Source organism: Hydra vulgaris, chromosome 09 (assembly GCF_038396675.1).
Source record: "Hydra vulgaris chromosome 09, alternate assembly HydraT2T_AEP".
NCBI lineage: Eukaryota > Metazoa > Cnidaria > Hydrozoa > Anthoathecata > Hydridae > Hydra > Hydra vulgaris.
The window spans coordinates 39957501-39973399 of NC_088928.1; the positions used below are offsets into that span (position 1 = coordinate 39957501).

Consider the following 15899-nt stretch of genomic DNA (forward strand, 5'->3'; position numbering starts at 1 on the left):
ACTTTTGGCAAATGATAATTGATGTAGACACATGAAAGTTTGTCTTAAATAAACCTTTCGAACTAAAATTAATTTATTTAAGTCACTTTTATGCTTCCGAAAGTTACCGTTTTTCTCATTGTCGCATGATAAAAAAAGTACCATTGTAAAATGTTGTTTTAAACATGATTTTATTTCCATAATCGAAATTAATTTAGCGTGAAAATGGAACTAACATGTTCAAATTGTTGTTGGTCAGATTTTATACTTAATAAAATATATATATATATATTTTATTAAGTATAAAATCTGACCATATATATATAATAAAATATATATATATATTTCAGGAAAATAACGAAAGGACTTGCAATATTCATGTAGCGTAAGTTAACAAAAACATGATATAGATTTTTTTTCTTTCTAAAATTTAGTTAAAAAATAATATATGCTATAAGTTTTTTAATAATATATGCGGAAGAATATTAAATGTTACATTTTAACATATAAAGTTTTGAATAAGATGCTTAGTTAAAGCAAATTTTTTTTTTAAATGTGTAACGTAAGTTAAAACTACATGCATTTACTTAAGTTCTGGCACTTTTTCGTTAACAAAATTAATTATGTCATTAAGCAAACTTATTTCGCTGCGTTGGTTTGACCAGGTTTAAACTGGATTTTTTATATTAAGAGAATTTAGAAAAAAAATATTTTTATTTTAATGTTGAATAAAATTATTTTTATTATTATTTTTTTATTTGTTTATGTATTCTTATTTTGGTTGACATATAAATATACATAAAAAAATAGAAATAAGAATTATATAAATATTTTTATTTAGACAAAAAAAAAAGATTTATTTGATATGTTCTCCTAATTAAAAAAAAAAATCGGTTAGAACCTTTTATATTTTTGTTTTAGTAAAACAAGTTGTTTGTAAATGCAATTAAAGGGGGTCATCCATAAAGCACATCCCGCCATATTTGTCAATTTTTAACCCCTTCCCTCCTGTTACAAACAATCACAAGTACCTGAAATCCTCTCCCTCCTAAATGTGATAGCAGTTTTTACATCAAAAATATTTTAAAAGATTTAAATTTAAATACTTTGCAGCATTTTATAAATTTAACCTAATGAAAATAAGGCAATACGCACAAACGTAAGAAGTATAAGTAAAAACTTCGACAAACCAAATATTTTCTTATTTAAATGAATAAGTATTAATAAAGTTGTAATACTAAAATAATTTTTTAAAGTTGCTCTTGTTCTTGTAGAAAAGCTATTTTCGATTTCTTCCTGAGTGATTTCGATTTCGAAATCACTCAGGAAGAGTGCCACCAGTTTTTTAAAATTTCCTTCGCTAATTATTTTTAATGAATAAATTCAATTCTTTTGTTATGCAACTCTTAATAATAGATATAAAAAATCCACAATAATAATTGCTCGGTAATGTAAGTGATGTAACGTAAGTTAAATATAAAGTATCAAAAAAAACCAGTTTATTTTCCTTAACCGGTCACCTCTAATAAATTTTTTTATATTTTTTAAATTAGTATAGAATTCTCAACATCTTGTGAAAGTTTCTAATTCAAATTGAAGCAACTTTTTTACCTTGTTTTCCATGTAATGTAAGTTAAGTGGCATTTTCAGTAATAAGTTTGCCCTTTTTTGACCAGACTCAAAACTTTTTAGCTTTATTTGTTCTTTTGACTAACAGTTTTCATACAAAATAGCTAAAAGTTTAATATACAGTTTAAATAGGCAAATATTTGATAAAGTTATTGCGCCTGTAGCACAAGTTAAAATGGAATTGCCCATATACACTCTTACTTATCACAAAATGTAAGTTTTATATTTAAAAAAAAAAATAGTTAAAAAAAAAAGTTGAACAACTTGAAATTTTTTTATTTTGAATTAATAGATTGCCTGCTGAAAACAAAACTCTTAGTCAGTGTAGCTCCTCGCATGTTCTTTCTGTTTGTCAGCCGATGTATGTAAAGTATAAAAAAATTAAAAATAAACATTCAGAATGCTTTAATTTAAAAAAAAAAAAAAAAAAAAACATTTCAGTCTATATTGTTACGTTTTTATGGTTTCTTAAAAAATGATAAGATTTAATTAGTTTCCTTAATTAAATTTAATTGTTTTTTACATAAAAATGTGTACTTGAAGTGTAAATAAAAGTGTTTAGAGTACTTGTTTTTTTTCACTTTTAAAGACATAGAATTATTAAGAGCTGTTTTTTACCACAAATGGTAAGTTTAGATGCCAAACTATAGGCAAGTTTAGATGCCAAACTATAGGTAAGTTTAGATGCCAAACTATAGGAATATGTATATTTTTTTACATTTCAGCTATGTCTAGCTTCATTAAACATTGCAAGAGTTTATTGGTACCAGATGTTTTGAAGAAAGTAATGATTCCTGTTGAATCTGCTCTGTCTTTTTTATTACAGTGAGTTAGTAATGCTAATGATAATTCATTATGTTTTAGAATTTAAAACAATTATGTTTATTTTTATTAGATATATTTCAAAAGTATATAGTAGTATACTTTTAAATATTGTTTTAAGTTAGGAAATTACATTTTTTTTTAAGGTTTCAAATGTTATTAAAAATCCATGGACCGCAGTTAAGACCTGCCATTGCTATGTTTAAATCACGCTTATATTGCATCCTTCTTATGTTACCTGCAAATCTTTTCGAAGGTAAGATGATGTATTGATAAATTTTATCTCAAGGTTGTAAAATATAGAGGTCATCAGGTTGTTTGTAATCTTCAGATTATAAAAGTTCTAGCTTATGAATAGTTGTAAAACATTAAAAAGTAGTTATGAGATAAAAAAAACATGAGAAAAAAACTATACATGAGACAATTGTATTTAAAAATAGATTTTAGTAACAATAGAATGAAGTAATTAAATATGTACTTACATAAGTTTTAACATTTATTTATGACAGGTTATACCATTTTTCAATAGAGTTAAAAGCTTTATCAGCTTTGAGATGATTAATCATATGTTTAGAATCATTATACATAGGTTCAGGAAACAACTTCTTATTAAAATCAGCTTCTTTCAAATTTGGGAAATTTTGAATACAGTCTTAAAAATTTTGTTTGTTTGTTTTACCTAAAGATAATTGCAACTCAGTTTCTACCACTTTTTTGTTTTTTGTTACCTGTCTAGTTATCTGTAATAGGAAAGTTATAAAATATTGCAGTCTTGTTATGAAATGAAAAATTAATGAACAAAAAAGTTACATACCACTTTGTATACAGTTTTTTTATAAATAGACAAAAAAAAAAGCATTAAAAAAAGTTCCATCTAGTCTTTTAGTCTTTTATTAGAGTGATTTGCAGCCACATAATACTTGTACCTTATTAGAGTGATTTGCAGCCACATAATACTTGTACCTTATTAGAGTGATTTGCAGCCACATAATACTTGTACCTTATTAGAGTGATTTGCAGCCACATAATACTTGTACCTTATTAGAGTGATTTGCAGCCACATAATACTTGTACCTTATTAGAGTGATTTGCAGCCACATAATACTTGTACCTTATTAGAGTGATTTGCAGCCACATAATACTTGTACCTTATTAGAGTGATTTGCAGCCACATAATACTTGTACCTTATTAGAGTGATTTGCAGCCACATAATACTTGTACCTTATTAGAGTGATTTGCAGCCACATAATACTTGTACCTTATTAGAGTGATTTGCAGCCACATAATACTTGTACCTTATTAGAGTGATTTGCAGCCACATAATACTTGTACCTTATTAGAGTGATTTGCAGCCACATAATACTTGTACCTTATTAGAGTGATTTGCAGCCACATAATACTTGTACCTTATTAGAGTGATTTGCAGCCACATAATACTTGTACCTTATTAGAGTGATTTGCAGCCACATAATACTTGTACCTTATTAGAGTGATTTGCAGCCACATAATACTTGTACCTTATTAGAGTGATTTGCAGCCACATAATACTTGTACCTTATTAGAGTGATTTGCAGCCACATAATACTTGTACCTTATTAGAGTGATTTGCAGCCACATAATACTTGTACCTTATTAGAGTGATTTGCAGCCACATAATACTTTTACCTTTTAAATCACTGGACTACAACTTACTTTTTTTGTTTTGGGCTTAAAAAGTAAAATGGTGCTCCATCTCAAGGTTTCAAATCAATTCAATACTAAACACATTTCTATTTACTTTGTATTACTATTTATGTGCTGTAACAAAAATAAAGTTCAAAATTTTCATGTTAAAGGTCAAAAGATACCTTTGTGTACTGAAACATAAAGTTCAAAAAGTTTATGTTTAGTTTTAGAAATAGTTAGAACCTGTTCAAGTTCTAACTATTTCTAAAAAAAAGTTCTGACTGGAAACCCTATTCAAACTTATATTTTTTTAGAAGTGCGCCTTTAGTTTTGACATTATTGTCTAGGATTTTTTACTCCATTATTACGAAATTTGGCTGCAGATTTTACATTGGTTGATCAAGGTTCTGTTACTACTTCTTTGTTGCAGTCTTTGTGTCACAAAGATGACAATATTTTACTTGGTTCATGGGTTCAAGAAACTGATTATAAAGATGTTGAAGAACAGGTTTTAGTTTTTTATTCAAAACTTTTTTTTTAATACAGTTTGGTGAAAGTTGTTTTTCTAAATTCCAATTATTTTAGCTTCAACTTAATAGTGCTGCTGGATCAGGAGCCCTTGAACATGATTCATTTTGTATATACTCTAATCTTTCTGAGGTTTGTTATTTTTCATTATATGTAATTATATTTTTATAAATACATTTTGAACAGATTGCAATTGCAAATAATTTACAGACACTAAATTATAAATTGTTGGTGTTAAATTTTGTTAAATTATACTAAGTTACGCTCTACTGACATTAAATTACATGTTTGAGACTAAATTAAATTTTAATTTTGTTGAATATATAAGCAAACTTTATTTGAAATTTTTTTTCATAAGAGATTTTATTTACTTTGCAAAGGGAGAAAAGATTCCTGGTCCTCTACCACTTGGAGTTGCTGTAGTAGATGCAGCAATTAACTTATTTGGTAAGTTGTTCCCATACTTACCCAGCAAACATTGTGCACAACTAATGAATCATTTTAATGACTGCATTATCAAGAATAAAGGTGCAAGGCAGCAAGCTATACATACAAATATTTTTACAGCTTTCTTAGCAGCATTAAAGGTATGCTAGTTAAACTGTTAATTTTATTGTTAATAATTTTGATTGTTGAAAATAATTTTTTTATTACAACTGTATTAAAATGTTATATTTAATGTATTATAAAAAATATGATTAAATAATTAATTTATAAATAAATAAAATATTTTATTGAAAAATTAGTAATATTTTTATCATTTTATCTGCAGTAAAACACTAAGCAAGAAACTCTTAGCTACCCTCAAACTTTATATAAAATGAGTTAGATGAAAGACTTCTATATACAAATATATAGTGATATCCAACCATACACGAGTGTATTGTGATGCCACTATATACAAGTGTATAGTGATATACACTATATACGAGTGTATAGTAATATTTCACTATATACAAGTGTATAGTGATATGCCACTATATACAAGAGTATAGTGGTATGTCACTTTATACAAGTGTATAGTGATATGCTACTATATACAAGGGTATAGTGGGTCAGAGAAGATAAAAATATTTAAAGCAATTTTGTTTCATCAATTTTAAAAAATTTCACCTAAAAAAGTATATTTTTTATTATAAAATCTACCCACATCTATTTTTCTGATTGGAATTTAGGTTATAAATACCAAATAAATAACTAAAAACAGATGCCATTTTGTTTAAATTTTTTAAGCAAACAAAACACATAAAAACTCTATTAGTAATAATTATTTCTAAAAACGAATAATGTTACAAATTCTTTCTATTACTTTAATAGTATTTACTATTAAATGGTGGTTTTGTTATTCATTTTTTTAAGTTGTAAGTTTGAGTAATTTTACATGTGATAAATGTGTTTAGCTGTATTATCAAAGAAGAACTTTCATTAGATTTTAAAAAAAGAAAATTAAATTAGATTTAACCTGTAATTTACTGTGGTTAACCATAAAAGTTAAAATGTTTACTTTGAGTGTATAGTAAGTTATTGATTCAGCTTTTAACATAATATCTAATAATCAATTTAAACAAAAAAACAAAAATCAAGGAAATAAATTAAACAGTATCAGTGGATAAACAGTTACAGTTATCTGAAAAAATATTTTAATTAAATGTTTTTGATTGCCACATCTACTAATCATACATATTTATATACAAGCTTTTACACCATTAAGTTCATTAAAATTACCTAACAAGTTATAATGCTCAGGTAGTTTATTTATTTGATACGTTTTTTTGCTTGGCTATCATTGATTGAAAGAAAGCTTATGGAAACACCATTTTGGTCACTCTATTTTGTAGTCACACTCATATTTATGATTTAATTTTTTTAAGTATGTTGTTCATTTCATTTTTTTAATACAAGCATCCAGTTTATACATAAATGGGTTTTCAGTTTTAATGCAAGAAAAGGTGTTTAGTTTTGAAAATTTGTTTTAAACCATCCAGTGTCCAACTAAGGCAAGATCAGTCATATTGTTTGCATCATGGCGATGAAGTAAGATGGTACATAAGTATAAGTTTACATGGGGTTGCCTTTTCTTTACAATTGTCACTATAATACTATGTATTGTTTATTTATTTTGTGTATTAATCAGTTTTATTTGTAAACAATCTTTTTTTTTTAGAACCTATCAGATAGTAAATCATCTTTTGATGATACAACCACTCTGACACATGCTAAAACACTCATTCTAGAAGCTCTTGGAAACACAGACAACATTTTAAGATGCGCTGCTGGAGAGGCATTAGGGAAGTTGGCACAAGTTATGAATGACAGAAATTTTGTTGCACAAATGGCTCAAAATAGTTTTGATAAATGTCAAAAAATGTCTGATGCCTATGTTAGAACTGGTCATGCTCTATCACTCGGTTGTTTACATCGCTATGTTGGGGGAATGGAATCTGGTCAACATTTAGGAAATAGTGTATCCATATTAGTGGCCTTAGCTAAAGATGTTTCATCTTCTCTTGTTCAGGTAAAAGTTTTATTTTGAATTTTTTCATAAATTCATTTGTATTTAAATATTGATTCGATATAAGATTGCATTAAAATAGGGTTTTGGTTTATGAATTAACTATCCAATTAAGGATAGTCACATGATTATTTAGATACCAGAATTTAGCTACAAACTTTTACCAAAAGTTTTTGGCAAAACTATGTTTTCTTGAAAAAAAACTCCCAAGTTTACATTTTATCAACAATTTAAATTGTTTTCAGTTTTCACCTTTTCTCTTTATCTCTTTTTTTTTCTTTTTTTCTTTTTTTTTAAAGCAAAACTTTATAATAATTATGAAATATGAAAAAAAAATGTTTAACTTATGACACTGATATATTAAGGTATGGTCATTGCATGGGTTGACTTCAATTGCAGATTCTGGTGGTCCAATGTTTCGAACATATGTTGATCAGTCATTTTTCACGGTGATTGACCTAATGCTAAATACTCCTTCATCCGCAATAGAAGTGCATCATTGTCTTGGAAAGTGTGTTAATGCACTTATTACCGCTATTGGACCTGAACTACAAGGTAAAAATGTGTGTGCTTACATCTTTCCCTCATATATATATATATATATATATATATATATATATATATATATATATATATATATATATATATATATATATATATATATATATATATATATATATATATATATAAGAACATTGAGCACTCTATTTTTTAGAATACATTTTAAAATTGTTTATATATATGTGTATATATATATATATATATATATATATATATATATATATATATATATATATATATATATATATATATATATATATATATATGTATATGTACAGTCATGGACAAAAGTTTGCGACCACTGCAATTTTTTACAAAAAACACTCAAAATTTAGAAAAACAAGTAGTAAATTATAAATCAGTACATATATTTCGAATGTTTATTCACACTATACAGGTTAAACAGCATGTCTATTCATATTATAGTATTTACAATGAAATCCTTTATTTTTGAGAATATTTTCAATATGTCCTGGCATCCATTCACACAGTTTCTTGCAATAGTCCGGCGTAATCTCCTGCACCCACACGCGTTTAATCCAGTTGATGAGGTCATCTTCAGAACTTGGGCTATGTGCAGCAATCTTCTGCTTCATTACAGTCCAAACATTCTCAATAATATTGAGATCTGGACTGTTGCCTGACCAAGGTTCCAGTAGCGGGATGTTTTCAGAACGCAGCCAGTCCTTAACAGCCTTGGTACCATGACAAGGTGCACCATCATGCTGGAAATGAGTGATGCCATGTATTGGTACAAATGGTGGCAGCTTATCCATCAGTATACTCAAGTAAAACAGCACCATTGATTGTTGTATTTTTAGGCATAATCCAAATGCCGGCACGACCGCTACCAGAGACTGCTCCCAAACCATAACTTTTGGAGCCTGTTTGACTGTTGGTATAGCGTACTTTGGATTATGCCTCTGATTTGGTGGGTATCTGACATGTCTACAAAATGAGTAGAATTGCGTGAATGTTGTCTCATCTGAAAACATCACTTGTTTCCACTGGGCTGGTGTCCACTGCCTGTACTTCTGACAAAACGCTATGCGATCGCGAATATTCTTTGGTGAAAGCTTTGGCTTCCACGCTGGTCGGTAAGATTTCAAGCCTGCATCAAATAATTGTTTGCGTATTGTCCGACTGTTTGGTTTCTTGGATGGTGATCCAGGCAGTTTGCATCTAATGGCACTTGAGGATGCTCTTGGTGATTTTTTTGCTGCCTTTATTATAGCATTATCCATACGGTTGCTTGTAACCTTCGGGCGCCCAACGCGTGAACGGGATTTAAAACTTTTCAGCTCTTGATTTCTCTTTACAGTAGCTACAACAATGGAATGTGAAATACCAAGCTTTTTGGCTATCTGTCTTATAGAAATGTTCTCTTTGTACAAAATAATGACCTGAGCTCGCTTTTCAGATGTCAGTTCTTTACCGCGTACCATTTTAACTAGTACTGCTTCAAATAAGGTCTCTTATATCTAGGTCAGTAATATCTGAAAATATGTAAACATGTAAATATGTAAACATGAAAATATGTAAACATGAAAAACATGTAAACATCAATTTTAGACTCTAATTGACAATTAGCACAAGTTGGTACAAAATTGTAGCACTAAAGTAACCCAAAAGCAATTCAGAGTAGAATACATTAAAAAATATGCGAAAATCGCAGTGCTCGCAAACTTTTGTCCATGACTGTATATGTATATAACCCCTAACTGGTTGTCAGAAAGTTTTTACGTATTTTGTTGACAAAAAGTAAAAATTAAAATGCAAGACCGTAATATTTTTTTTTATTACTTGATAGACTGCCTGCCCCAACCAAACCCTCAGTCGATGTAGCAGCACTCCCTTGCGAGTCAGGCTAAAGGATAAACAATGTAGCAGCAATCCGTTGTGAGTCAGGCTATTTGTCAGTCGATATAGCGGCACTCCGTTGCGAGTTAGGCTATATGTCATTCGATATAGCAGCACTCCGTTGCGAGTCAGGCTATAAGATAGTCGATGTAGCAACACTCCGTGCATGATTTACAGCAAAAAAAATAAAAATAAAAACATATTATTAAAAAAAATAAAAATAAAAACATTGTTTATATTATTAAAAACATTCAGAATGTTTTTAAAAGCATTCTGGTCAATTAAATTTGCGTTTTTGTGGTTTTTTTAAAAAATGATTAATTTGTAATTAAATTAATGGTTTTTACTTTCTGACAACATGAAAATGTTGGATGAAAGTCAAAAGTAATTAAAAGTGATGTATTTGTTGGCATAAGAATCATTTTTTTCCTTCCGTACTCCCAAATGCAAAAATCTATAGAACTATATATATATATATACATATATATATGTATATATATATATATATATATATACACATATATATAGTGCTGTTATTACCAAAGATATTTTGTGTGTGCGTGTTTTAGGTATTAGGTGTTTTACTATTTATAGTTTTTTATTTTATTTTTTATTATTAGGTAATTTTAATATTGGATTTGTTAGTAATAGGTAACTACTACAAATTTATTTACAAACAACACCCAAAAATTATATACAAAAAACACAAAAAAAATCCAATATGAAGAAAAAAGTCTTTTTTACACATGTAAAAAAGACGTTCTGACTTAGCCAACAGACTTCTGACAAGCCAATAGTAGAAAAATATTGAAAAGAAAAATAGCATCACCCTTAAAAAGATGTTCAATATATACTGTTGTCACGGTTACTTACTGTTATCATTTGTATTGCTTGTATTAGGTGCAATAAGAAGGGTTTTAATTTCATATTAAAATTTATTTTTTTGCAGAAAATAAACATATCCTTTCAAACTACCTTAGAATCACTTTAAGATAACCAACAAAAAGTACTGCATATAATCATTTGACTTTGATAAATAAAATAACCATCTGTTCATTGACATTTTAAAGCATTTTAGAACACTTAAAAACACAAAAGTCAACAATTGAAGACTCAGACTATAAGTTTTTATACTCAAAAAACTTACGTTCTTGTTACTGGCATGTGATGTGTCCTACAAACATGTTATAACGATTAAAGTTTGTTTTAATTTTTCTCGGAATTAGAGTTAGAGTAATTCCACTCAACAGAAATTTGGACACTTCATTAAAGACACACGATTAAAGTTGCTATCAAGATAAACAAGGATTTAATCCTTTAAGGCCAGCTTATATTGTAATTAAAGAATTAAAATCATAAAATCTGTAGATAAAGTTAAAATTCTATAGATAAAATAATAAAATTAGAATCTTTTTTAGATTTTTTTTTTTTGTGTGTTACTGAGAATTTATTTTTTATAACTAAAACCCTTTTGATTGAAAAATTTAATTTTTTCTCTAATGTGACTTTAGTAGATGTTGAGCCTCAAAAAAATTTTTTTTTCGGTGTTTTTTTTTAATCAAGATCTAAACAACATTATATATAAATGAAATAATTTGAACAACTATTGGCTAAAGGTGCCACTGGCTCTGTACTCTTGTCATAACTCTAATAAACTTTTGTACTTTGTCTTACCTCTAATAAACTTTTATGCACCTCACCCTTTGGTTATCTAATTAGTTTTTGGAATTTTTTAAATTGTTTTCTATTAATATTATTTATATAACTAATTGATTCTTGTTTTTTTTAAATAAAAAAAAAGTTAAACTTATTTGCCAGATTTTTTTAAATTGAAAAACAGAAAAGAATAATTGAGTTTAACAACAAACAAAATAATGACACAACAAAAGTATGCTTTTTTTTTTTCCGAAGATCCGCTTCAGATGGGACATCAACAAGCTCTTATTAGGTTATCCCACCTCCAAAACAAGGCTTTAAAAATTATTTGTTTTCAGAATATTAAATTTAATCCTAATATGCTCTACCTAACTTCTAAAGTGTTAAAACTATGTGACTATATTCAACTTTTAAATTGTCAATTTTTCTGGGAACCACCAACACAATAACCTACTTTTAACTTTCATCAATTTCTTTTCCAAAAGTGCCAACGCTCGTTATCACCTTTGTTCCGATAGTAATTTAAATACAGGCATAAATCTATAAAATATCAAACCATTACAACTTGGAACAACCTTCCATATGAACTAAAAGCTCTCAATTCATTCTCAACCTTTAAAACCAGTTTATTCTATTTTTTATTAAAAAAATAATGTTTATAATTTTTATAATCAATTTTTGTTCTCTTTAGTATTGTTTTATTTTTTAATTTCTTTTATATATTTTATATTCTTTTATATATATATTTTGTTGTCATTACTATTGCTTATTATTATTTTTATAAATATTTAAATAACTATTATTAACTACTTTTAACTATTATTACTAATAGTATTGTTATTATTATTACTATTATTATTAGTAGTAGTAGTATTATTAACATTGTTATTTTTATGTTATAAAGTTTACTATTGTTATTATATATTGTGAAAATCAGCATTATATTTATTTTGATTAGATATTATTATTTTTATTAGTAGGTATTTACTTTAAATTAGTAAATTTACTAATTGTAAACATCCTTGAATGTAAAATTTTAGTTCAGAAATAAATTATTGATTGATTGATTATTGATTGATAAGGACGGATTTGAGATTTATAGAGATAAAGAATAGAATCTAGAGTAAGAAAGTATTGAGCGTGACATAGATGCAACCTTAATAGATGCTAATTTTGCGATGGATTTAATGTGTTTTTTGTTGTTGTTTTTTTTTTTTTTTTTTTTTATATTTTTGCTTCCAACAAGGCTGCAAGCAACCACTAATTAGATTTAAAAGTTACAGTAAGAGAAAAGATAAAGGTTGTAGAGCAAGATAACAATTGACAGACAACTTAAAGGATTGCAAATTATATGAATCAGGAAAGTAAGATTAAGGAAGCCAATTCTGAAGAACTGATGTTTGAGGAAAAAACTAGAGGAATAAGAGTTTTTGGAGCGCTTAGGAGCAGTCACAGAAAAAGAATAAGACCTAATTGAATGATGAGTAACACGAGAATGAATTTTAGTAGATGGCATAAGAGATGCTAGCTCTTAAGAGCAGTGTCCATTATAGCATTTGTAGAAAAGAGAAAGAGAAGCAACATTACGGCGATGTGATAATGGTTGGAGATTCACTGCAAGAGCATTTCCAACTATGTTTACAATGCGTTTTTGCACCTTGTCCAAAAGAGAAAGGGCATCATTAGAATATCCGCCTTGGATATAGTAAAAGTATTATATACAAGGCTGGATTTAAAATTTATAAAGATAGAGAATAGAATCCGGAGTAAGAAAGTGTCTAGCTCGATAAAGAGATGCAACCTTAGCAGATAATTTTGCAACGGATTTGATATATGGTTTCCAAGAAAGAACGAAAGTAAGAGTTAATCCTAGAAGATGAAGGGTAGATGACTCATCGAGTACATTACCATTTATAAATATAGGAAGATCTAAATTATTGTGATAATGATTGGCTGAAAAAAATTTGAGAGAGTGTTGGCTTCTTATCATGACAAGAATAAATGGTAGTATCATCAGCAAACAATGCCACCTTAGATGTGAGAATATCTGGAAGATATTAATGTAAAGTTAATGTAAATTAAAACGAGTGTAGGGCGAAGGGTTGAACCTTGAGGAACCCCTGAAGTTACAGAAAAAGAAGAAGAGTAATGTCCATTGAGGACAACTTTTATCCTACAATTGGAAAGGAAGGATTCAATAATCTTAAAGATGTTACCAGATACACCGTAAGAAGAAAGTATATGGAGACATTTATCAAAAGCTTTAGAAATGTCAAGAGCGATGGCCTAACCTCTACATCTTTATCTAATGCATGATAAAACCTATCGGTTATTACTGTTTGCAAATCAGCTGTAGAACGAGAAGATCGAAATCCATATTGATGATCAGAAAGTAAGTTATTAGGTTCAAGATAAGAAATTAAGTGTTTATTTATCAAAGATTCAAAAACCTTGCTTATGATAGGAAGAAGACTAATGGGATCGTAGTTACATAAATCAGATCCCTCTCCAGAATTTTTGAAAATAGGGATAACAGATGCAGCTTTCCAGCAGGCTGGAAAACAAGACTCTGATAAGCACATGATGAATAGTTTTGAAAGAATGGACGATAGCATAACCCATGCATTGAGTCAAGAAGATCTTGCATTCAACATCCTAAACTGGAAACAATGTATTAAAGTTACATCTGCACCATCTTTACTCAGTCTTTACGCAACTAAGAGCTCTAAAGCAGGGTTTTTTTTAGGCAAAAGCAAGCTTCTCTTAGCCTTTCCCTAAAAACCAACAAAACAGAAGAGATGAAGCAAGTTGTACTGGGTTATATGTTACTAGTAGCGGCATAACCTGACTTGACCTTAAAGTACTTTTATTAAAAACTAATCATTTTACTTATAAAAATGCCAAAGATCTGTTAAATAAAATAGCCGAGCTAATTTCAAAATGCTGTCATAAAAATGATTTTATTAAGCACCCATAAACCCAAAGATTAAATTAAATAGATCAATCTATGTATGCATAACAATAGTCTTACATAACATATTTTTTTCATCTATAGATAATTTTAATGGAAAAAAAAAAGATTTTACCTGATGATTGTGAATAAACTTATAGTAACAAAAATCATGTAGTTTTATTTTAAATGCGTATATGTTATAACTCTCATTTAGTTTATTAAGCACTTTGTTGAAAGTTGTGCAAAGCAACATCAGTTCACAATCTTAACTCTTAGATAATGTACTGAAGCCATTGCTTACTCTTATTTCAGTATGATGTTAATAATGGCATTTTGTGTGGCACACATATTTTTGTATGCTAAATAAACTTTTTGATATATAAAGTTAAATATTTTAGAAAGGTAAAGTCGCATGATCATGTGTTTGAAAATCATTTTTTGATGGGACTAGTATCTATAATATACCTAACAAATCTTATAATAATTTATTTATTTGATTTATTTGTATATTTATATTGGATTTTTTTTAAATTAAAATTGAGTTAAAGCCACACACAAAAAAAAAAGTTAGGTTTATGTTCAGGTTTCAATTTTGTGGAATTTCAAGTCAAGTTTGATTTAAAAAAATTATTTCTTTTTTTTATTACTTTTTATTTGTTTCAATCTTATTTGTTAGATTTTGCAATTTAGTTGATATAACTGAAAGTGCTTTTAGTTGATTAAACCGAAAATGCTTTTAAATAATGTTATAGATGACTCAAAAAAGATGTTGCGTACACGAATGTTTTGCATGTCTGCATGTTCAATTATGCAAAACCACCCTGATTCTTTTGTACAATCAGAGAGTATTCATTGTTTACAACAACTTCACTTGTTTGCTCCAGATCTTGTCAACTTGAGCAGTCTAGTTCCATTTTTGTGTAACATATTATTAAGTCCACATCTCTTACTCAGGAAAGCCAGTATTGAGTGTCTTCGTCAGTTAGCTCATAGGGAAGCAAAGGACATCAGTCAATGGAGCAAAAGTACAATCGCTAACAATCCTGATATTGTTAAAAAGATGTTAAATGCAAACTATGGTCTGGAAGGTAATTTAGTTTCTTTTGTTGTTTACTTCTTTCTTTCTTTTTTTTTTTTTTAAAGCCTTTTAAACCTGCTTTTTAGGCCTTTTGTTTAGTTTATTGGATGCAGAAGTTGATATTTACATACTGAAACACATTCGTGAAATTATTTCAAGCTTACTTATAGCACTTGTAGATAAAGAGCTTAAAAGTTGGTTGAGTCTTTGTAAGCAAGTCGTACTTGCTTCAAATATCAATGAAGAACAAAATGAAAATTTTGGTTCTGGTGCTGGTGCTGGTAATCTATTAATATAATATTTAGAAAATTTTTGTGATTATAAATCAGTTGTATTACTTGCACACACACATACACACACATTATTATAATGTATATGAATAAGCATTATAATCAATATTGAATAAAAGTAGAATAGGAATAAGAATCATGCAGACAAATTGGAGATCACGACATTAAGGGTGGGTTGGTGAAGAGGGTCTTTCTTTTTTAATAAAAATTATAAAATATCATTAAGTTGTCATATTTGATGTGCTTAATTGAAATGTCATTTAATTTGTTTTTGTTTTTTGTGAATGAAGTTTTTATTATTTTCAAACAAGAAAATGATCTTTTAGTAAAACAGTTTTTTAATGAAATATCTGGAAATGCTTCAG

The 15899-nt window shown here is 28.0% G+C and overlaps 1 protein-coding gene across 1 annotated transcript in view; it reads left to right on the plus strand.

Annotated features, from left to right (window-relative positions):
• The window catches only part of LOC100205884 (HEAT repeat-containing protein 5B), a 143078-nt gene that overhangs the window by 67307 nt on the left and 59872 nt on the right, over nt 1-15899 (plus strand). The window contains exons 11-19 of the mRNA XM_065805682.1: nt 2334-2433; nt 2577-2686; nt 4444-4604; nt 4682-4756; nt 5005-5211; nt 6789-7139; nt 7502-7691; nt 14919-15254; nt 15331-15525. Of these exons, the coding sequence (XP_065661754.1) occupies nt 2334-2433; nt 2577-2686; nt 4444-4604; nt 4682-4756; nt 5005-5211; nt 6789-7139; nt 7502-7691; nt 14919-15254; nt 15331-15525 (1725 nt within the window). The remainder of the gene's footprint in view (nt 1-2333; nt 2434-2576; nt 2687-4443; nt 4605-4681; nt 4757-5004; nt 5212-6788; nt 7140-7501; nt 7692-14918; nt 15255-15330; nt 15526-15899) is intronic.